A 21,476-nucleotide genomic window follows, 5' to 3' on the forward strand; every position below is an offset into this window, starting at 1 on the left:
GTGGTCTGAATAAAAATGACCCTGTAGGCCCATAGGGAATATCACTATTAGGATTTGTGGTCTTGTTGGAGTAGGTGTGGTTTTGTTGGAGGAGTACGTCACTAGAAGGCAGGCTTTGAGGATTTAGAAGTTCAAGCCTGCCCAGGTTGCCATTGTCACTTCCTGCTTGTTGCTTTTGGGTCCAGATGTAGAACTCTCAGCTGTCTCTCCAGCACCATGTCCGCCTGTGTGCTGCCATGCTTCCATCCATAATGATAATGGACTGAACCTCTGAACCGTAAACCACACCCAATTAAATGTTTGCCTTTATAAAGAATTGCCAAGGTCATGGTGTCTCATCAAAGCAAAACCCTAAGACACATGGCAATATGTATCTGTTCCAGCCCACATCATGTTTAGCACCAAATGTGACTCCTATAATAGGCAATGAACTATAACAGAAACATGCAAGTTGGTTCAGTAGAACACCTATTGTCAGATTTAGGGGGATATTGTGGGGTAGGGCTAAAAGGATATTGAAGGGAAATGTGGAGCCCTTCTGTTTATGCTTCAAACTATTAAAAAAGATAAAGCTGTTAATATGAAGTAGTGATTCCCTATGGGTGTCCATTCCCACTTGCCCACTACAACAGAGCTGATAGCTGAGCCTCAGGGCCCTACAGGAGAGAGCAGCTATGGAAGAGGCTGGTGAGAGGAGCAGGCATGTTCAGAAGGACAGTGTGTGGGCTTTTGTTGGCACTAAGAGAGCTAGGGTGAGGGAGGAGCAAGGGACGAGTCAGGTTGCTGAGGGAGCCATTGAGACCTGTTTCAGGCCCATGTCCTTCACAACAGACAGGAGGACCACTGAGCTATGAGCTTAGGATAGAAGCAGGTTTGCATTCTGGGAAGTTCATTTGGGCTCAGGCAAGGAAGGTAGGTACTGGGCCCAGAAATGGTTGCACTGTGGCCTCTCAGAGGTGGTAGTGGGAGACCAGAGGAGGGCACAGAAGCTGTGGTGGGAACAGCCTGCAGAGGGTAGAAGGAAGCAGATTCTGTAGATAGGAACGGACACTTGGACGCTGTGGAGGTGGTGTGATGATGAGGTTACAGAGGGAAGGGCAGTGCTTGTGTCAGAATGAGTCCAGCGGTTGGCCATTGCACGTGGCCTCCACACACTGATGGTGTGATAGAGACTTGGAAGGCCAAGCTGGCAAGAGGCCTGGAAGTGAAGAACTTCCAGGAGGTTGTGGGTGCAGAAAGGGGCCTTTGGTGTTTGGTCACAAAAAAAACGAGAACAAGGGTGAGAGGGGAGAGGAGGAATGTCTTCAGTAATGCTGGCCTACTGAGGCAAAAGGCTAGGTCTTGTCTCTTTGGGGAGGTCTGTTTTCCAAGGGCCAGTGAGACCTGAAAAGATATAATTGATTTTGACATGACTCAAAGACAGCAGATGCCAGTTCTACTTCAAGGTGCCTGCAGACCATCACTGCTGACAAAAGCCCTGACAGTTTGCTATGTGTGGTGCAGATTGCCTTAGGCTGAACTTCTCTTCCCATTTCCTGAGCAGAAGAGCTGTTGAAGGACAGCAGTCAGCTCTTATAGAAAATATACAGGTCCCGTATTTGCTGATGCACAGCAACCCAAGAAAGACACCACGGTAATTTCTGTGCTCACCTGTGGCCTTTACGGTTTCCTGGGAGATCTGTTTTCATACCTCAAACCCCACTCTAAGAGGAAATGCCTTCCCCAAACCCTGTCCCTGAAAAGCTAGCAGGAAGCACTCTGTGCCTTAATGACAAAGTGCTTCCTTTTCCTTTTCCTTTCTCAGCCATGCTGTATCAAGGCAATCAGAGCCATCCTGTGTCTTGTGGCCGATGCCCTCAGGGACTGTCCAGCTGAAGCCTGCATGAGACTCATTTGCTAAAGCAACAAAGTAACCTTTATTGATTGATGCTTCAAACCCTTAAACCAACTACCAGGTGTGGGATGTGACTTGCTTAAAAAGCAAAAGTAAAATTAATTCCCCAGATCCGTGATTTTTATACATGTCATCAGCTTATAGAAACGTGACCAGCAATACACAGAAGAATTAAAATGTCCGTTTGTAGCCTCTCTGCAGCTACAGGTTCACAGAGAAATAGCAACTGTCAGTTTGTGTCAGGGTAACTTCATTTGACCTGATTAAGGATGACAGAATCCGGCAGGGGTGTAGCTCAGTTGAGTGTTGACCTAGAAGGCGCTAGGCCCTGGGTTCAACCTCTAGCACTACATGAGCCCAAACAAGTACAGGGCCATGTGCTTATAATCCTAGCACTCAGAACATGGAGGCAGGAGGATTTGGAGTTTAACATCATCCTTTGGCCTTGAATGTAGTGAATTCAAAGCCAGCTTGGGGTCCAGGTGTTAGCATATTTATTTCTTTAGCTATTTTATTGAGTCCTATTATTGGTCCACCTTCTAAACCTTATTCCACCTTAATCCCTTCCAACCCCTGGACACTAGGTAGGAGAGAAAGAAGGTTAGAGGAGAGAGGGGGCATAGACCTCTTTAGACTACTTCCTGCTGGTTAGGGGCATTGAGTTCCTCAGGGCTGGTCCAATCGTTATCATCAGGATATCTCCCACTTCTCTCCTGTGGGGCTGCCTGCCCGCCTCACTGCTGGCAATGCTGGGGCAAAGCTGGCACGCTGCTCAGGGAAGGCAGAATGCAGTCCAAGGTAGGGGGTCCCAGACAGTGTTTCCCCGAGTGAGAAACAGCGGGGGCTGGGAAGGATGCTGTGGTTCTCAATCTCCAGATGCTGCTGGGGACCAGAGGAGTTGAGAACAGTGGTCTGAGGCTCTGCCCTCCCCCTTCCTGCCAGGCAGGAAATGGGTGGCTGATTCCCAGACAGGGCAGTATCCAGGTCCAGTTTGGTCTGGAGTGAGTTCTGAGAATACTGAGGGGCTGAAAGAGAGAAGCCTTCTCTGGGAGATTCAGGTGCAGTTCTTTACAATGAACTGTCCCTGCCCTACCCCAGGCAATCCTTGATGAAGGAGATGGTCCTTGCTTGTCTGAACTGCTTTATTTTTATGTGGGATATGAATGCTATGTATGTGACCGAGGGACTAAGTACCTTTTATGGGAAGGGAGGCTCGGGAAGGGAGGCTCATTGCCTGAACACTTGGGGCTCTCTAGATACCTCATTAGCATGGAGAGCTCTAGGTTTTTGTGCAACATGATTGTCATGGTCGTCCCAGTGGTGTGTCATGGTTGTATGTTCCAGGACAAGCAGCACATGTCCCAGGTCCCCTGGGAGCTGGTTCTAGTGCTTGCTGTTCTCAACTATGAGATTTCCTGGGGTTTTTGAACCTGTTTCAGCCATACCTGTTCTTCTGTCTGGTGGCACAGTCCACTTGCCCACACCCTTCCCTCTGCTCATGACCCCTTGACAAACTCCAACAGCAGGGAGCAGGAACAGGGGGAGCAGAAGCTGCCTCAGAGCTTACCCCAGGCCCTCTCGGGGCTCTGGCTCTTATACCCTCTGAAGAATCTCCAGAATTCAAAATGTCAGCTATCTGCAGGTGGCAAAAATCACACTCCTCCCAGAGCACAAGACAACCATACTCAGTGTCTGTGGACAAACTGAAGCAGCCCCACACCAGGAATTAAAACAAAAATATATTCACATAACACAATTAGGTTTTAGTTTTTTTTAAGATTTATTTATTTATTTTGTATATGAGTACACTATAGCTGTCTTCAGACACACCAGAGGAGGGCATCGGATCCCATTACAGATGGTTGTGAGCCACCATGTGGTTGCTGGGATTTGAACTCAGGACATCTGGAAGAGCAGTCGGTGCTCTTAACCACTGAGCCATCTCTCCAGCCCCCACAATTAGGTTTTTTAAGGAAACCGAAGTTCTCACTATACCCAGACTCAAACAAATAGCAAAAAGAACAACAGGTCTTGTCTTTCAGAGTTTGGTCAATTAACGTGTACTTATGCATCCGGGGCTGGACTCAGAGAGGAAAACGATGCTGCCATTGCTCTTGGAGAGTTTATTGACTTGAAAACCTGATGAAAAAGGAACCAGAGTGAGCCTGCTTCCGCAGCCAACACCCCAGCCTTGACAGTGGCCGGCAGACCACCAGACTGGCTAAAATATGCAGCCCCAGGTCCTGCTAACGCCCTGTCAACAAAGGGCTCACGATCCCAGCTCAAGTCAGGGTACTCACAGAAGGTTAGAAGGCTACTAAAACCTCTTTATATCCCAGAGGTACAATAGGGACATGGCTGCCAAGGTTCAAAGACATGTGTGTGCCTTGCTGAGTTTCTCTTCCTTTCCACATGCCTCCTCCACTGAGAAAACCTTGACTTTCTGGGTTTTTGCTGCTCTCTCATTTAGCACTCATTGCCAAAGCACAGGCAAGAAAAGGCTATGACAGCACCTACATAAGCCAAGGCACGAGATGGTCCGGGGAGAGAGGAGAATCTTTGGAAACTCACAGGATAACTAGCATGATATAGGTGGTGATGAACACTAAGAGACACTTCTCACAATCATGTGCTCACATTAACACATGCACACACGTTTAAAGCTAAAAGGAAACCACCTGACCTAGTGGCACATGAAGGTCACATTTCTCTTAACATGGGTGGTCTGTGCTAATTTAACACCGAGATGAGTCTCGGGCTTTGTGCACTGTTCTGGACTGCTGGACTCGTGATCCTGTAAATCTATGAACCCAAGCTGTTGCATTTCCTAAGCTGGCCTTCAGGTGGTGTCCTTCCCATTGTTTTCTCTTCTCAGCACAGTCATGTGATGTAGGCATCCCACAAATATTTTTTGTGCGAATGAACAAGCAAAGCACTGTAATGGCAAAGTCCACTGAAATCATCTTGCAGCCCACATTATTCCTCTGAACAAGCTAAAGGCACAAGGGCTTTGCTAATGACTTTCTCCAAATTGTACAGTGGCTGGGAGCCTACGCTGAAGACCCTCAGATTGACCAGCTGTTTGTAGACAGAGCTTTTTCTTCATGGATGTGGGTGGGAGGCGGCTGAGGACAGGACACACAGCCTCCTTCCCACTACCCCCAGGTCTCATTGTAAACACTAATGGAGACAGGAGGTAAGAAGCACACCTGCCCTGTCCCCTTAAAGCATTAAGAACATGAGGCCACTTGTTAGTCACAGTCAGAGCTGGCTGAAGGCAAGAATGAAGTCCTCTGCTCGTCCCTCTTGCTCTAGTCTACCTGAACTACCTTACTCTAAGAGCTGAGTTTGTCCCAAGCTCTCATATAGGCAGGAAGGACATCCTTGAACGACACAGTTTTTGAAGACTTTCTTTTATGTCCCCTACCACAACTATCAGAGTAAACGATCTATTGTTGGTCACCTCCAAGTTCAAATTTTGCGAGACCACACAGTGGCATAATTTTCCTGCAATAGCTGCAAGCTTTACTGATAGATTTTATGGCAAGCTCAAAGTAATTAATCAAAGGTCGAGCCCCATCTAGCCTAAGCAGAGCCCTGGGAACCCCAATAATGCTGAGAACCCCAGTGTCTTGAAAACAGTCAAGGCAGAGGATGTTGGAAGAGTTTCTGCTGATATGTGACAACGTGTGCTCAAGTCCCAAAAAGGGAAGTCCAGTATACAGATGGAACTATACGGAGGCACACATGCATTCCTGCACACAGGCACACACGCGTGTGCGCGCACACACACGCACACACACACGCACACACACGCACACACACACGGTTACAAAGCCAGACAAGTCAACTCATTCATTCCTGCCTCTGTTCCTCTATCCCTCTTTTCTTTCCTCTCTCCATCTCCATTGCTACTTTTGTCCATGGCCTTGGAGGTCTGCTCAGGGCCTGATATACAGGAGTCCATGTAAAGACAGGGAACAGTGAGTCCCAGGTGCCATGCCTAGCCTGAAGAGATATTCAGGATTGTCTGGAAGGACAGATTCTTGTTAAACTCCAGCCAGACAGGTGCTACTGCTACTGTTGTGAATTGTAAGCTAAATTATTTGATATGTGGGATCTGACCCCAAAGAGGCCATGACCTACGGGTTGAGAAGCCCTCCCCTAATGGAACTGGCGACTTAGGGGAGAATTTTCAGTGGCGGCCAAAAGCTACCATGAGTCAGATGGGTGATCCTCTCAGAGCACTGGGGAATGAATGAGCAGGAAACCAGTGAGGTTTGGTGCCCGCCCGTAGGCCATGGAACATTGGCTAAACTGTTTGAGGTAAGGTGATTGTGAATTGTCTAGGTTTCATAATGAGAGTCAGGGAACACTCAGTCCATTATTGTTACAGGCGGCCTAAGAAGACAGGCAGTGAATCCTCTCCTCCAACGGCCCTTAGGGTAAAGGCAGGTCTGACTTCTAACCTCAATGGCTCCTCTCCATAGACCCCAAGGCCGCTAACTTGCCAGGCCTATTGCAGCTCCTCCGCCCTCACCTGAGATGCTGCAGTCTCGGTGTGTGTCTTCTATGCATGTGACTTTAGTAATCTGATGCAGTGTCAATGTCCCCAGGTCTTATACCAGCTTGTGTCCACGCGGTCATTCACTGTTCCTTGGTAAGCTCCACACGCTGAGCTAGACAACGCCCAAGAAATCTCAGGCAGAAACAGTCAAAGGAGGGTAACTGTGCTCAACTTGAGCACCTGAATGACCACTACCCAGAGTACAGTGTGACAAGGGGCAGAAGAAACCATGAGGAGTGTGAACAAAGAGCCTGCTGAGGTCAGAGAATTATGAAACAAAAGACCATTGATTTCCCCTCCAGTTTCCTCCACAGGAGCCTGGGCCACAGTCCCTCCAGCCCCCCCACAGGGCAGGACTCCCACTGTGTGGGGGGTACCCAATTGTACAAGGTGGTTTCACAATTGTCACCTCTGTCCCAGTACTCACAAGGCAGGCATGCCGCTTGAGATTTGACAACTGGAATCAGTATCCGCTTGTAAGTTAGTCACAATACTCATTTTGTTATTGGAAATGAAAAATACTTGTAGCCCTTAATTTTAGAGACGGGATAAAGTAACATGATTTTAAGTTTGTTTACACACTTTTGGGTGCTCAGTCCGGTTGTCAGTCAGCCTCGCTCAGTTTGCAGTTTATTCCACAGCCATTCTGTAAGGGGAGGGTCTGATACTATAGTCTAGTTCCTTAATTGATTCTTGATTTGTCAATAAAGGTCAGAAGCCGATTGCTGGACGGAAGGTACAGGTGGGACTTCCGGATCCCAATAGGAAAAGGGGAAATAGGGAAGGAGAGAAGGGGCCTTTCTGCCATGATTTTGGAGGAAGGAGGATGCTGCAGTCACTGGGAGAGCTAAGGCCTGCGGCCTGTAGGCCTCCACTACAGGTGGGTAGCCAAAGACGTTTGGCAGGGGCTAATTGGAACAAGCCACTAAGTTTATGGTGGAGGGATGGTGAGAAAAAATCGGTAAGGCACGCGTTTCCAGGCAGGAGATATTTGCACCCAACAATTGTGCCTAGTAGGCAAGTTGTAAAGTAATCGACCTATCTGTGGGTCTGTGTCCATGAATTCAAGGGTCTCAGGTGGGAGTTGGTGGTGAGACATCCCCTGCCCCTGAGCTGAGGTGGGTAGAGAGGCTGGTCCCAGGCAAAGTGGTAGCATGATTTTTAAAACTACATGCAACACCATTCCTTTAATGTCACCCTCTAGTTTCTGACACACACCACAAGGCTGAGGCCACAAGCTGTCCTGAAAAGGTTGGATCTGGATTCTAAGCCTTGAGATATACTCTCTGATCGTTTTAAAAATTAAATCCTATATTTATTTTACCCATTTGTGTGTGTGTGCACTCAGACACACTGAGGCTTGAGTTTGGATGTGGAGAACAATTGGCAGGAGTCAGTTCTCCTTACCTTGTGGGTGTGGGGAAGGTCTCCAGGCTTGACAGCAAGTGTCTTTATGCACTGAGCTCCTCACTGGCAAATAAATCTGTTTTCACTGGACTTCTGGCTCTCGTCTGCTCTTCTGTTGCTGTGTTTATGTAGCTCTGTGTTTTCAGTAGGACTCTTCTCCATGATTAGCTTTGGCAAGCTGCCTAGTCTTAAGTCACAACTTGCCCCAAAGGTTGAAAGAACAAGTCCCAAATCCATACATTTTGTAGGGGGGTGGAGGGAAGGAGGCTCAGCGGTTGAGAGCACTGACTACTCTTCCAGTGGTCCTGAGTTCAATTCCCAGCAACCACATGGTGGCTCCCAACCATCTGTAATGGGATCCGACGCCCTCTTCTGGTGTTTCTGAAGATATCTATCTACAGTGTACTCATATCCAAATATCCATTTGTTATTCTGTAACTGCACTTTAATTATATAAACAAAGCAGAAGAAATTGTTAAGCTCAATGAGATAACCCATGGCTCCCAGTGCTGGCTCTTCGGGTGTCTGAGCTAGGACAGCGGTGGACTGGCACCATTCCCAGTGGGGCTGTCTGAGCTGTGGCTGCAGATGCAGCTTGGCAGGTAGAGCCGCCCCCTCCCTCCCCTCAGGCTTGTGCACGGTTACAGCCAGGCCTGGAGTACTCTGCAAAGGAACAGCCCTCTACAGCTCTCCACTTCTGAGGTCATAGGAACAGTTTCTAGGAGCCCTGGTTTCTCTTGAAACTATTCTTTCAGACAATACTTCTGCAGTTTCCTAACCAACACAGCAAGAGATCCAGTCACACTCAAATAGCAAATATTTAAACCATTTATTGCCATTAAGTTCAGATCTGAATTACATATGGAAAACACCGCTACTTGTTATCACTGGAAATTATGTGTAGACATGTGACCAACTGAGGGTTATACTATAGTCATTAAAGAAAAAGTCAAGAATTTTGAGGACTTAAGTGCTTGTAGTTATAAAGTTTTGTTCCCTTAGATTTTTTATTACACAAATCCCAATAGATAATATACATATTACTACAGATTGCTATAGATAACATCATTCAAAATTATTAAATTAGCTGCATATTTTGAACTACTCCTGATGAAGACAAATAAAGTTTAGCATTGATAAGGCAGCCGAGAGTTGGTTTGGGGATTCTTGGCTATTCAATAATGTTGGCATGGTCATTAAAGATAGTCTTCCGTGTTTTCCCCTCAGCACGACTATTCATGCTGACGTGATCTGTGGCCGCAACAGTGGCTGGAGCACTGTCCCTTTCAAGAGCTGGTCCTTGCACTGCTATGCAGATGGCCGCTTACTCATCCTGGAAATAATTGGAGACAATTTCAATGAGAAACAACGTTTCTTGTCAGCCCCCGCCCCCCAGGCTCTGCATGGTTTTAGAAGACAAGTTTCTACTTCATGTTAATTTTTTATGTTTTTTTAAATTGAATTTCTCACCAATCCCTCAAAGCGATACATTAAAACCTGCTTACTCGTAGTTGATAAGTCGTCCTCCCTGAATGAGCTGAGCGACTTCGTTTGTCACATGGCACGCAAACAGAAGCCAGTTTCGGGGTTGTACCTTGTAGGCAAATCTCATGAATGTCAGAGAATAGCAACAGAGGGCTGTAAAAACACAAAGCACAGAACATGACTATCTAGGCTACCGGGAAACAACAGTCGATACATCTAATGCCACAGGGAAAAAGAACCTTTTCCACCTCTGCACCCCTTAGCAGCCATAGCATGTGCTGAGTTGTACGCAGGGGCTATGTCATGTGTAACACCCTCCTTTTCCTCAACGCGTTCTTACCGAAAGTCATCCGCCCACTGATAATCTCTGGAGATTTCTTCATGTCATTGATAGCAGCAATGGGGAGACCCCAGTTGGCAACTGGGCCCCAGAAGTGCTGCAGTAAAGGAGAGGGGAAGAAGGGCGGGGAAGTTAGAGAGAAACCAAAAACAGCTGCATCCCACCACTTTAAGCAACACAGATGTGTGAGAGGAATCCTCACCCTCAAGTCTTGAGCTAACCGACTTTCGACTTTCGGTTTCCCTGTGAGCCAGTTCTTTCAGGGTGAGCCCAGAGCTAAGAAGGATCCAGCTGTTTGTTCAGGCTCCTTACTAATTTCCACATTACAAGCCAGCAATCTCTCATTACCCACTTAGGGAACTGAAAAATGATACCAACTTCTTACATCATCTATTCCCACATAATTTAAACCTTGTTATAACTATTGTCTTTATGTTTCTATCTGTCAAAATGTGTTTTCCCAAATTTTCATTAAGTTATTAGTAAAATACAGAGCTTAAGTTGGATAACTTTTCTTTCCTTTTTTAAAATTAAGATTTATTTATACATATGAATGCTCTATCTGAATACATGCCAGCATGCCAGAAGAGGGCATTGGATCCCATTACAGATGGTTGTGACCACCATGTGGTTGCTGGGAATTGAACTCAGGACCTCTGGAAGCGCAGCCAGTGCTCTTAACCTCTGAGCCATCTCTCCAGCCCTGGCACTTTTTTCTAAAGAAATGATACATTTTAATTTTTTTAAAGGATACATTTTTAAAGATTGATTAATTTTTTTATTGTTGTTGTTTTCTTTTTCAAGAGCCTGGGCTTCTTCTCTGTGTAGCCCAGGCTGTCCTGCAACTCACTCTGTAGACCAGCTGGCCTCAAACTCAGATCCACCTGCCTCTACCTCCTAAGTGCTGGGAGCAAAGGCATGCTACCCCATCATGATGTGGCTTGATTTTGTTTATTTGAGACATGGTCTTACTATGTAGCACTGGCTAGCCTAGAACTTACTATGTAGACCAGGCTAGCACCAACTCACAGAGAACCCTGTTTCTGCTGGATAAAAGGCACACACCACCATCCTGACTTAAAAGATGTTTTAAAATTTTTGTGTGTGTATTTGTGTGTGTGGGAGGGGTATCTATAGAGCTAAGTGTGGGTGCCCTTGGAGTTCAGAAGAGGGCATCAGACACCCTGGAAACTAGTTACAAGTGGTTGTGGGCTATCCACCATGGACACTGGGAACCAAACTTAGGTCCTATGAAGAACACCTGCCTTTAACTGCTGAACCATCTCTATAGTCCAAGTAAACACATATTTTTTTAGCCTATACATGAACTTGAAAATCTACAGCCAGAGTCCCACACATGAAGACTGTTTGAAAATACTTTTGAAGTAATATTTTTAAAAAAGTATATCACTTTCCATTCTAAAACAAAATTAAGCCATTTAAGAGCAGCCATGCCTAATTTATTTTCATTTCTGAGGAAAGATGTATTAAACCAATGGTTTTTGTCAACAGAATTAAAATTGTTGCATAGAGTTTGAACACATTAAACAGTGAGACTTGCCTTCTGGCTGCCATAGATTGTGACAGATACAGGCTGTGAAATACATTTGCAATCTTAAAAATCCTGCAGGAAGTGGGGAAAAGGGCAATACAAGAAAAACAATTTAGGAGTACATTTAGCATGATACGAGACTACACTGAAAGGTAAGCTAGCATGTTTAAATGTAAGGTCTGAGACTCAGGCATAGCAAGGACTGCCCAACTTTCCTCCTTTCTTTCTCTACTGGGTCTATTTCTATCTCTCTCGTTAATCTCTTTCCACCACTCTGCACTGTATGATGGTCTTGATGTCTACTTTACCATGCACAGATTGTGATCAAAGCCTGTACAGTTATTCTAAGAGGGGCTTACCAGCCCTGACTACCACTAGGTATAACCTGCCTTCTGCCAAAGTAGGGACAGACAATGGCACAGATCTGAAGCCATCTAGAAGCCTGAAGGTTTCCTACTTAAATGAGGGCAAATTCAAGAATAAGAAGTTTTCAATTATATGATGATATAATTTGAATTCTGAAAGCTAAGAAACACCCAGAGAACTTTATCATTGAACTACATTTAAACACATTCCCTAAAAACACAAAGGGTGCTAGGTACGACGGTATATGCCTCTAAATCCAAGCACTCTTGGCATCTACAGCAGAAAGATGGTGAGCTCAAGTCAACGAACCAGGTATGGTAGTGCATACTTAGTCCTGGCTTTGGGAGGCAGAGGGAAGGGGAATTTCAGTTTGAGGCTAGCCTGGTCTACATATAAAGGTCCAGACCAGCCAAGACCAACCGTGTCTCAAATGACTAACTGGACAAACAAGCCGATAAATAATAAGTCAACTTGGTCTACACAGTCAGTCTCTGTTACCAACAAACACACATAAGGCAGAAACTATTTCAAAAATGAAAGCTTACAATGTATATTTGCTTTCTTTCTTTTTTAAGATTTATTTATTTTATGCATGAGTACTCTATCTGCATGTACGTCTGCATGACAGAAGAGGGCATCAGATCCTAGCACCATATGGTTGCTGGGAACTGAGCTTGGGACCCCTGGAAGAGCAGCCAGCATTCCTACCCTCTGAGCTATCTCTTCAGCCCTATAATGTATATTTTCTATCTGGTACAAAATTTTAATTCTCTCTTCCCTGTTCTAAGTAAGTGTCTGGTCTAGGCTGTCAGAGATTAAAGTCAATTTATAGAAAAATAAGGGATTTTTGTCATTAGTATTTATCAATTACATAAAAAATGTTTTTACTTTGCAATTTTTCTTTCTGTATCAGAAAGCAAGCCATGGGAACAAGTTCCCTGCTGTGGAAAGAACCACCTCAGTGTGCTCCTTCTCTGATTGGCTGCCAGTTTCTGAGGTGACTATTGTTAAGGAAGTATTGCAGGCTCCTTTCTAAACACAGGAGAGCTGTGGTCCACAGAGGCGGGACCCAGAAAAGTGCTTCACCTACAGCTTACCATCTACCGTGGGAGTCATCTCTAACTCTATGAAAGCAGAAAGTCCACAAATGCCCAGAATGGCTACAGTTTTCTTACCGTACTATTTTGTGGAGTCGTCAAGGTTCACACAGAAGAGACATGGAGGGAATAAAACAAAAAGAAAAAGAATCAGGCACTTCTAAATCATTCTAGTTCAGTTCAAACTCACATGCACTTAAGTTTTAGTCGCATGCTAGACACAGTTTGTTTTTGTCCGAGAATATAATAAATGATAGTTCACAAGTGTACTATGACACACTAACCCCCACACAAACAGTTTTTTAAAAGGAAACATATGTAATAACAGGAGAAATTAAATTTTATTCTATGAAAATAAGCTTCATCTTTAGATTTAGAAGCATAATAAAAATACAATGTGAATAAACACTTGGGCTGTATATATAATTAAAGTTTTCTGCAAGTCATCTTAACAAGACCAGGGTATGGGGTGCACATCTATAACTCTAGCACTCAGGAGGTTCAGGCAGGAGGATTGTCAATTAGAGATTACTTAAGGATACAAAGCAAGTTTGAGGCTTGAAGTACATAGTGAGACCTGGTGAGAGAGTGTGTGAGGGATACAAATTCTCAGTTATCCTAGTGTGTACACTTTAATCTGAATATGTGTCACCACCAAAATTACAATGAGCTATATACATACTTTTTGTGCTCATTGTTTGAAGTCTAGTGTGAGTCTACACTTCATGAATATCTCAGTTTGGACTTGCCGCCGTTCAAGTGCAGGCCAGTGTGGCCAGCACAGCCTTGGAAACACTGCTGAACTTTTATAGAAATGAACTTTCACTGTCACATATAAAGTTAGTTTCACCAAAGGTCTGTATTCTTCTGACAACTGAAATACCTAAAGTGGCACCTGGTGTGCAAAGCAATTGTTGAATAAATTAGTGAATGCATGAAGCTATGGTGGTATTTTCCTAAATGTTGAATTTTCTATCTTTAAAAAATAAACACAAAACTTATTTTATTTTCTGAGAGACTGGGTTTCTCGCTGTTCTAGAACTTGCTTTATAGATCAGGCTGGCCTCCAACTCAGATATTTGCCTGTCTCTGCCTCCTGAGTGCTGGGATTAAAGGTATGCACTACCACCAGCACCACCACCACCAGCACCACCACCAGCACCACCACCACCACCACCAGCAGCAGCAGCAGCAGCAGCAGCAGCACCACCACCACCACCACCAGCACCACCACCACCACCACCAGCACCACCACCACCACCATCACCATCTTTTAAAAAAAAAAGATTTTTAAAACAAAAGTTTTGTAGGGCTGGAGGACAGATGGCTTAGTTAAGAGCGTCTGCTGTTTTTACAGAGGACCTAGTCCCCAGTACCTGTATACAGGCTGACAACTCTAACTCCAGTTCTAGAGGAGCTATGCCTTCTTGTGGTCTCATGTGGGCACCTGCACACAGGTGCACATAGATCTACTTCTGCGGGCTCACAACCATACACATTTTTAAAAAAAAAACTTAAAAAATAAAACAACAAAAAAATCTGAAAAATGAGGGCCAGAGAGATGACTCAGCTATTCTTCTAGAAACCAGAATAACTAATGTTCTGTAAATCTAGTTCCAGGTGATCTAATACTCTTCTGGACTCTGCAGACACCCACACATTTAGTATACACTCATTATAGACTCACATAAAACAATTTAAAAAGTACATTCTAATGTTCCATCCCTCAGGTACATACACTTTATGCGTTCTGTATATATGAAAAGCATACTTGTCCCTCCGGCCATTATATAACAGTACATGCTCCAGACAAAGATAAATTTATAAGCAACATACACATTACAACTTGACTTCTGTGGAATAGTGGCAACCATGTCTAGTTTCCAAATTATATCTTAGAGCAGTAATGATAATCATGTGGAAAATAAGCTTGAGTTTCCCTTTATTGATCATCTGATTTACTTCAATTGAATATGAAAAAACCGCATTGCTTTCTTGGGTTGACACAGTGAACTCCAACTGTCATTGTAGAGAAACTGTTCTCTGGACTTGGAAGCTCTCTCAGACAATGTCACCAGTAGTTCTTCTGCCCTAAAAATTCTGCACTTTCTTTTTGCCCTTAACTCCTAATCCCTTTCCTGACTCAAATTTTGCCTTTCTCAGAATGTCATGCAATTGAATCCATTCTTGTTTGTTTTTTTGTTGCTGTTACAAAGAACATAGCCAAAAAAAAAAAAAAAAAAAAACAACTTGGAGAGGAGTTTATTCCATATCATGGCCTACAATATACCATGAAGGGAAGTCAGAGCAAAAACTCTGACAGGAACCTAGAGGCAGAAACAGAAGCAGAACCATGGGAACACTGGTTACTGGCTGCCTTCCATAGGTTGCACATTACTCACACAACCTAAGACCATGTGCCCAGGGGTGGCACTGCCCACAGTGGGCTGAGCCCTCCCGTATCAACCGGTAATCAAGAAAATGGACCACAGACCACTCTGATGGAGGAATTCTTCAAATGAGGTCCCCTCTCCCCAGTTGACCCTAGTTTGTGTCATTAGGCCTGAGTAAGGGTTCCCACAGGCCAGATTCAGCTACTTACAGCTCTGAGAGTCAACTAAAGATATGACATGAAACACTTTATTCCATATAGCTGAACAGAGGAACAGGGGACTATCATTTTAAGAGTGGGCAATAGGTTGAAGGTTCTATTGGTGAAGGAATAAAAGCAGAGACAAGATGCATTCATAACAAGCGGATGGTCAGTTGTGTTCTGGTTGATCGTTTTCTCAGGTCTGCCTCTGTATTGTCTTGCCGTGGAAAATTACTGTGGTGGGTGGAGGGTGTTCAGCTCTGGCCATGAACTAATTTCTCCCACTCGAGGGGGTTAGCCTCAGTTCCATCATTGGGTGAACTGTTGTCAAGTCTCATTGTTCCTGAATTTTTGAAAATATCTTAGTTCTCCTGATCTTGGTGTTCTCAAACTTCAGAGGGGAAGAAGAAAGATTAGGTCACTTTAGGATAAACCAGCCTTGTATTACTAGTTTTAGACTAACACTCCTTAAATAATTAACATGTTTACTTGCAGAGCTGGGCAGGAATCTGACCTCAAGTCTAAGGTAGCAAAGAAGATGCATGCAATACCAGGCAAAGATGTATTTCTGTGTGTGCATATACATGTGCACATATATGTACGCCAGAAGACAACTTCAACTATCATTCCTCAGGTGCTCCCCATCTTGGTTTCTTGTTTGCATTGGCACGGAGCTTGCAAAGTGGACCTGGCACACTGGCCAGCGAACCCCAGAAATCTGCCTGTCTCCTGCCCCAGTCTTGCAGTAACAGGGGTGCCACCGTATCCAGGAACCCCCCCCCCTTTTTTTTTTTTTGGTTTTTTTTTTTTCGGAGCTGGGGACCGAACCCAGGGCCTTGTGCTTCCTAGGTAAGCGCTCTACCACTGAGCTAAATCCCCAGCCCCCCAACCCCCTTTCTGAGACGGGATGTCTATGGTAGTTTGAGTATGCTTGGTCCAGCGAGTGGCACCAGCGAGAGGAAGTGTCACTGTAGAGGTGGGCTTTGAGAGCTTCCCACGAGCTGCCTGAGGATGCCAGTCTTTCCCCAGTGGCCTTCAGATAAAGATGTAAAACTCTCAGCTCCCACAGCACTATGCTGCCATGCTTCCCACCACACTGATGACAGACTGAACCTCTGAAACTGTAAGTAAGCCAGCCCCAATTAAATGTTGTCCTTTTTGAGAGTTGCCTTGGTCACGGTGTCTTCAACGGAAACCTTAATTAAGGCTGTCTCATTGTGCACCCTTGGCTAGTCTGGAATTCATAGCTGTTGTATACACCAGGCTATCTCTGAACTTGAAGAGACTCACCTGCCTCTGTAGTACTCCCAAGTACTGGGTTTAAGGAGGTATGCCTTCTACCCAGCTTCACGTCAGCTCTTTTTAATGTTCTAAAGATCAATTTTGTCTTAGTTAGCATTCGTATTACTGTGATAAGTGATAAATCACCATGAATACATGAATACACATCCAGGTAATGGTCCATCGATCCAAGGCAGTCAGGGAAATTCAAGTAAAGCAGGGGTCTTCAGTATAGGGAGGAGCTGGTGCAGAAGCCAGTCATGGAGGGGTGCTGCTTCCTAGCCTGTTACCTCTGGCTTGCTCAGCCTGCTTTCCTTTAGAGCCCAGACCCACCAGCCCACAGGTGGCTCTAGCCACAATAGACTTGGCCCCCCTACATCAATTACCAATTAAGAGAATGCCTTACAGGCTTACTCCAGCTGTGTTACAGAGACATTTTCTCAGTCAGGTTCCCTCCTCCAGCTTCTATTAAGTTAACATAAAAACTAGCCAGCACAAAATTCAACTATCACCCCAGGCGAACGCAACCTTTTATCCTGCTTTCAGTTGCCCACTGGACAGCTATTTGCAGACTAAGAGCTTTCAGCAAAAGCAACCCTAAATCCTGATTACAGACTCATGTATTATTTGCTATTTTCAAATTGACTTACTTCATTTAATAATCTGAGCTTAAATTTCCTACATGTCTTTTTTATTTCACAGCTCATTTCCTTTGGGCAGTAAACAATATTCTACTGTCTGGATGTACCATTAACCACTCACCCACTCCCAACAAGACAAATTGTTTGATGCTCAGTTTGGGCAATTATGCATAAAGCTGCCATAAACAGCCAAATGTAGATCCCAGTGTGAACATAAATCTTAAGTTCTCCATTTATATCAAGGAGTATGATTTCTGATGTACAATTGGAGGTCAAGTTTTTCAAGAAAGGCTGAGCCATCCTCCAGAGCAGCTGTACCATTTGTATTCCCAGGAGTGGTGGAGAGATCTTGTGGCTCCAACACAGCTCCAGGGCTTGCACGGTCAATGGTGAAAGATTGGGCAGCTATTACAGTAAGTGCATTGCCATATTTCAATGCTTTGATGTGCATTTACATGATAGCATGGACTGAGCAGCAACTTTTTGTGTGCTTATGTGCTGCTTTCTGTGCGCCTTTCCATGGTGTCTGTTAAAACATGTAGCCCCTTTCAATATAGTTGTCTTAGGAAGTCCAGATATTTTGGATAACAGTCCTTTATCAGTCTTTTTCAAATACTTGTTTTCTATTTCACATTTTAATTGTTTCCTGACACCGGGTCCCCTCCTGTAGCCCAGGCTCATTTGGAATTCGCAGTCGTCTCACCTCTACATCCCGAGTATGGCATTTACAGGCATGACCTGAGTGTCCAGCTGAGCACTGTAGTCCTAATGAAGGCTGGCCCACCCATTCTTTCTTTTATGGATCATGCCTGTGGCAGTCTATCTAAAGAGTCATTGCCAAATCCAGGTAATTTAAATTCCCTATAGATTTGTATTCTATAGTTTGCGTTTCATGTTTTAACCTATAAGTTGGGTAATTTTTTTGTTTAGGACATAGGATGTGTCTAACTGTTTTGTTTTAACTTGGATGACCAGTTGCTCAGTGACATTTGTTGAAGGTTATCTTTGTTACATTGTTTTGTCTTTGCTCCTTGGTTAATGTTTGGTTGACTGTACTTCTGTGTGCTTACTTATGACGTCTGCTTCTGTGCCACTGACCTGTTTGTCTATTCCAGTGTTAGAAGCACAGACTTGACTTGTACTGCACTGATTCTCTAAGTCAGGAAGAATGGACATCCTGAAAATAAATAGTCTTTCCATCCATGGACATTGAGTAGTTCCTCTCCACTTGATACCTTCGTTAAATAGCTCTTACATATCATTTTGCTAGATTTTTATCTACATCTATTTCATTTAGGGACAAGGTATGTAGCTTAATGGTAGAATGCATGTTTAACATGCACAAGGCCCTGGACTCATCACTCTCCAGCCTTTGAATGTGATAATGTAAATTACATTGTATTTGAACTTGAAATTGCATTTATTAGTTGAAAATATGCAGAAAAGCAATCGATGACTGTTCTGGCCTTCACAGGCACATATACTCAGGCACACGTGAAACACATAAAATAAAATAAAAAAAAAACAAAACAAAAACAAAACCGAGGGCTAAGGGTATATATAATTTGTAGGCCTTGAAAGGCACAGGACCTGAGTGTGAGCCTCAACATTATACAAGAAAGAAAAAGAAAAAGAAAAAAAACTACTAAGAAAACTATTAGAAACCTAGAAAGTTCTTGATTTGAGAGTCTTATCAAAACCAGGTGCAGCAGCATGGTGTGCTAGAAGTTGAAGGTTCAAGCTGAGTCCAAACATGAAGGTAGGTCCCAGGAAAATAGAAGTTCCTCTCAAAGGAAAAGACATACTTACCAAGATGGTGAAGACTGATGGGTAAGACAGTTATAGAAACCCCATGCACTAAATATATACTATTAACTACAATACTACAGTAGACCAGCTGGCCTTGAACTCAAGAGATCCTCCGGCTTCTGCCTCTCTTGTGCTGGGATTAAAGGCATTTGCCACCACTGCCAGGCTCAGTATTGACTACTGAAAAGGAAACTAAAAAGCAGCCCTCCACTTATCTAACTTTAAAAATCCCAAGAAAATAAAAACTATGTTTGGAAATACTGTGATATTTTTTAGTTTTGTGAGATACTTATAATAGAACGAGGCACTGGAAGATTATAACTGAAAAACTCTGGAAAGGGCTTTTTTAATCTCTCAATGTCAAGCTCCTCGGGACACACACCTTGCAAGTAAAAGCCCGCTCTCAGACGCACTGAGTGGTTGTGACTGATCAACAGTGGTCGTCTCGTCCCCCTCCTCCACGCACCCATCAAACGGAATAAATAAATAAATAAATGACCTCGGTGCTGCGAATTCTAGCTCCCATTACCCGGCTCCCGGCACATTCCAGCACCGCTTCCGCCAAGTCTCCGGCCCGTGACGATGGGGAGACGAGGAGGGGGGATGGTAGCACCCAGTGTCCCCACGTCAACCCATACAAGGGCACCCTGCCTGTCTGCCTGCCCAGGAGCGGTATTCGCCGGGTCACGAGCCGCAGCGGCGTCCCTGCAGTCAACACCGCGTCCTTCTGCGTCTGTCAAGGACTGGAACTCCGTTCCCTGTCACCTGCCATTCCCTACGTCGTCCTGCCCAGAAGCGTTGTCCCCTCGGTCACCTGTCGTCCCCTCTGACACGGATTGGGGCGGGGTCCACACAGTCACACCCCGTCTTTCAGTTCGCGGGGCAGAAGCTCTGTACCCTGTCACCTGCCATTCCCTAGGTCGCCTTCCCTAAGAGCACTGTACCCTCAGTCACCTGCTGTCCCCTCTGGCACGGGTGGGAGCACCGTCCCTTCAGTAGCCTAAGTCATGGGTGGAAGCGCCGTCCCTTCGGACACGGGTAGGAGCGCGTTCCGCCGGTGCACGGCTCTCCTTGGCACCTCGCCGCAGGGTTGTCCCACGGCGGGCGTCTCCCCCACAACCTACCCGGACGCTCACCTCATGAGATAGTCCCGGAAGTCCTTGCTCCGGACATAGTCCGCTGCTTTGCGCACCAGAGCTCCAGCCATGGCCGTGCTGTTGGCGGTGAAGCCGCTTCCTAAACGGATGACACCAGGGTCGACCCGGCCAGCTGAGGCCCTCTGCGCTCTCACCCCCGCGCCTGCCTCACGACAACCAGAGAAGCCTTACGGCCGCTCGGCGCTCCGCCAATGAGGACGCGCTAGGCCGCAGCGCGCGGCCATGATTGGCTGGCGCTACCGACACACCCCCCCGCCTGCCCTCGGGGCGGCGCGCGCCGCGGGGCTGCCGTCGTAAAAGGCCCGGGCGGCCAGGACGGCTGGCAGTTGCTAGGGGCTGCAAGGGTGACACTCCTCTGCCTGGGGGCCCTGGGCAGGCAGGCATGCGGGGTTTCTGAGGGGCGCAGCGTGCAGGTCGGGCTCCGGTCACTCCGCGCCGGTCCCTTTGCCCCACGGGCGACTGCACAGTGGCAGTGAGATTCTGCAAACCGGTGGCTACCGACTTGGGAAGAATTCACCGAGTGCAGAGGAGGGAGGCAGTTAAAAATAGCTGGGAACCTCAGTCTCCAGAAGTGTGACTGCCCACGATGTGGAAAGCAGAGGTTACGTAAGTCCCCCGAGCCTGCATACTGCAGGAGCGTTTGCTGGGACACCGGCACAGACTCAGAGCCACGCCCCAGACATGGCGGGGGCCAGAATGCAGAGCGAGTTGAGCTGGAGGAAATGAGAAGGGCCTGGCTACATTTCCTGTCACCACCACCAACCCTGAGGAAAGGAAAAGCAGTCGAATTCCTTGGTTTTTAAATCAGATCGCCAGAAGAACACAACTGCCTTCAATCCTCACTCGGGAGGAAAGCCGCTCTTAGCCACACCTGAGTAGGCCTCCCATACCTGCTCGTTAACCTGTCCCCCTGCAAAAGTCTTTGTTTACCAAAAGCAGACTGAAAAAGACAGCCTCCCCCCTCCCCCTTTTAGGGCTGTACCGCAGGGACTGAAGAGTTCTTGCCAGGTTTGCTCCGGAAGCTCTGGCTAGGTTCCATCCCAAGCACTGCCATAAACCGGGTGGGGTGGTGGGAAGTTCAAGGTCACCACTGAGTCCTTAGGGTGGGGGTTGGGATGAACGCTATTAAGCGAATGGTAATCTGTGGGTTTCCCCCTTTTGCGTAGAACAAATATTTGCAGCTTTTCTCAGATTTCATTTTTGCCGGTTTATTCTAACAACCTTCTGAGAGAGTAGAAGGGGACTCTTAGGAAATCCGAACTTGAAGCTGGACTTGGTGGCACTTGA

At 45.7% G+C, this 21,476-nt stretch overlaps 1 protein-coding gene across 5 annotated transcripts; it reads right to left on the reverse strand.

Moving 5' to 3' along the window:
• Positions 1 to 8,678: 8,678 nt before the first annotated feature.
• On the reverse strand, positions 8,679 to 20,353 carry Mpc1 (mitochondrial pyruvate carrier 1). Of its 5 annotated transcripts, none has more exons than XM_063274096.1 (5): positions 20,169 to 20,353; positions 18,275 to 18,278; positions 9,694 to 9,790; positions 9,374 to 9,506; positions 8,679 to 9,201 (listed from the first exon to the last, which is right to left on the reverse strand). In XM_063274096.1, exons 1-5 carry the CDS (start codon positions 20,237 to 20,239, stop codon positions 9,177 to 9,179), a joined length of 330 nt encoding a protein of 109 aa, XP_063130166.1. In that variant the 5' UTR covers positions 20,240 to 20,353; the 3' UTR covers positions 8,679 to 9,176. The 5 variants fall into 5 exon arrangements, with proteins under 5 accessions (XP_063130166.1, XP_063130132.1, XP_038942591.1 ...); NM_133561.2 differs by lacking the exon at positions 18,275 to 18,278 and adding an exon at positions 12,787 to 12,790 and having other exon boundaries at positions 8,681 to 9,201; positions 20,169 to 20,332; XM_063274062.1 differs by lacking the exons at positions 18,275 to 18,278; positions 20,169 to 20,353 and adding an exon at positions 12,787 to 12,808.
• Between the last annotated feature and the right edge of the window lie 1,123 nt (positions 20,354 to 21,476).

This window comes from Rattus norvegicus, chromosome 1, assembly GCF_036323735.1.
Source record: "Rattus norvegicus strain BN/NHsdMcwi chromosome 1, GRCr8, whole genome shotgun sequence".
Taxonomy (NCBI): domain Eukaryota; kingdom Metazoa; phylum Chordata; class Mammalia; order Rodentia; family Muridae; genus Rattus; species Rattus norvegicus.

Bases quoted from the DNA above. Each gene is read 5' to 3' on its own strand.
- Mpc1 (XM_063274096.1), bottom strand. From the start codon at position 20,239: ATGGCTGGAGCTCTGGTGCGCAAAGCAGCGGACTATGTCCGGAGCAAG. The intron at 9,507-9,693 runs GTAAGAACGCGT...GTGTTTTTACAG, and splicing joins CAGTGGGCGGATGACTTTCG to CCCTCTGTTGCTATTCTCTG. The intron at 9,202-9,373 runs GTAAGCAGGTTT...AATTATTTCCAG, and splicing joins GGACGACTTATCAACTACGA to GATGAGTAAGCGGCCATCTG.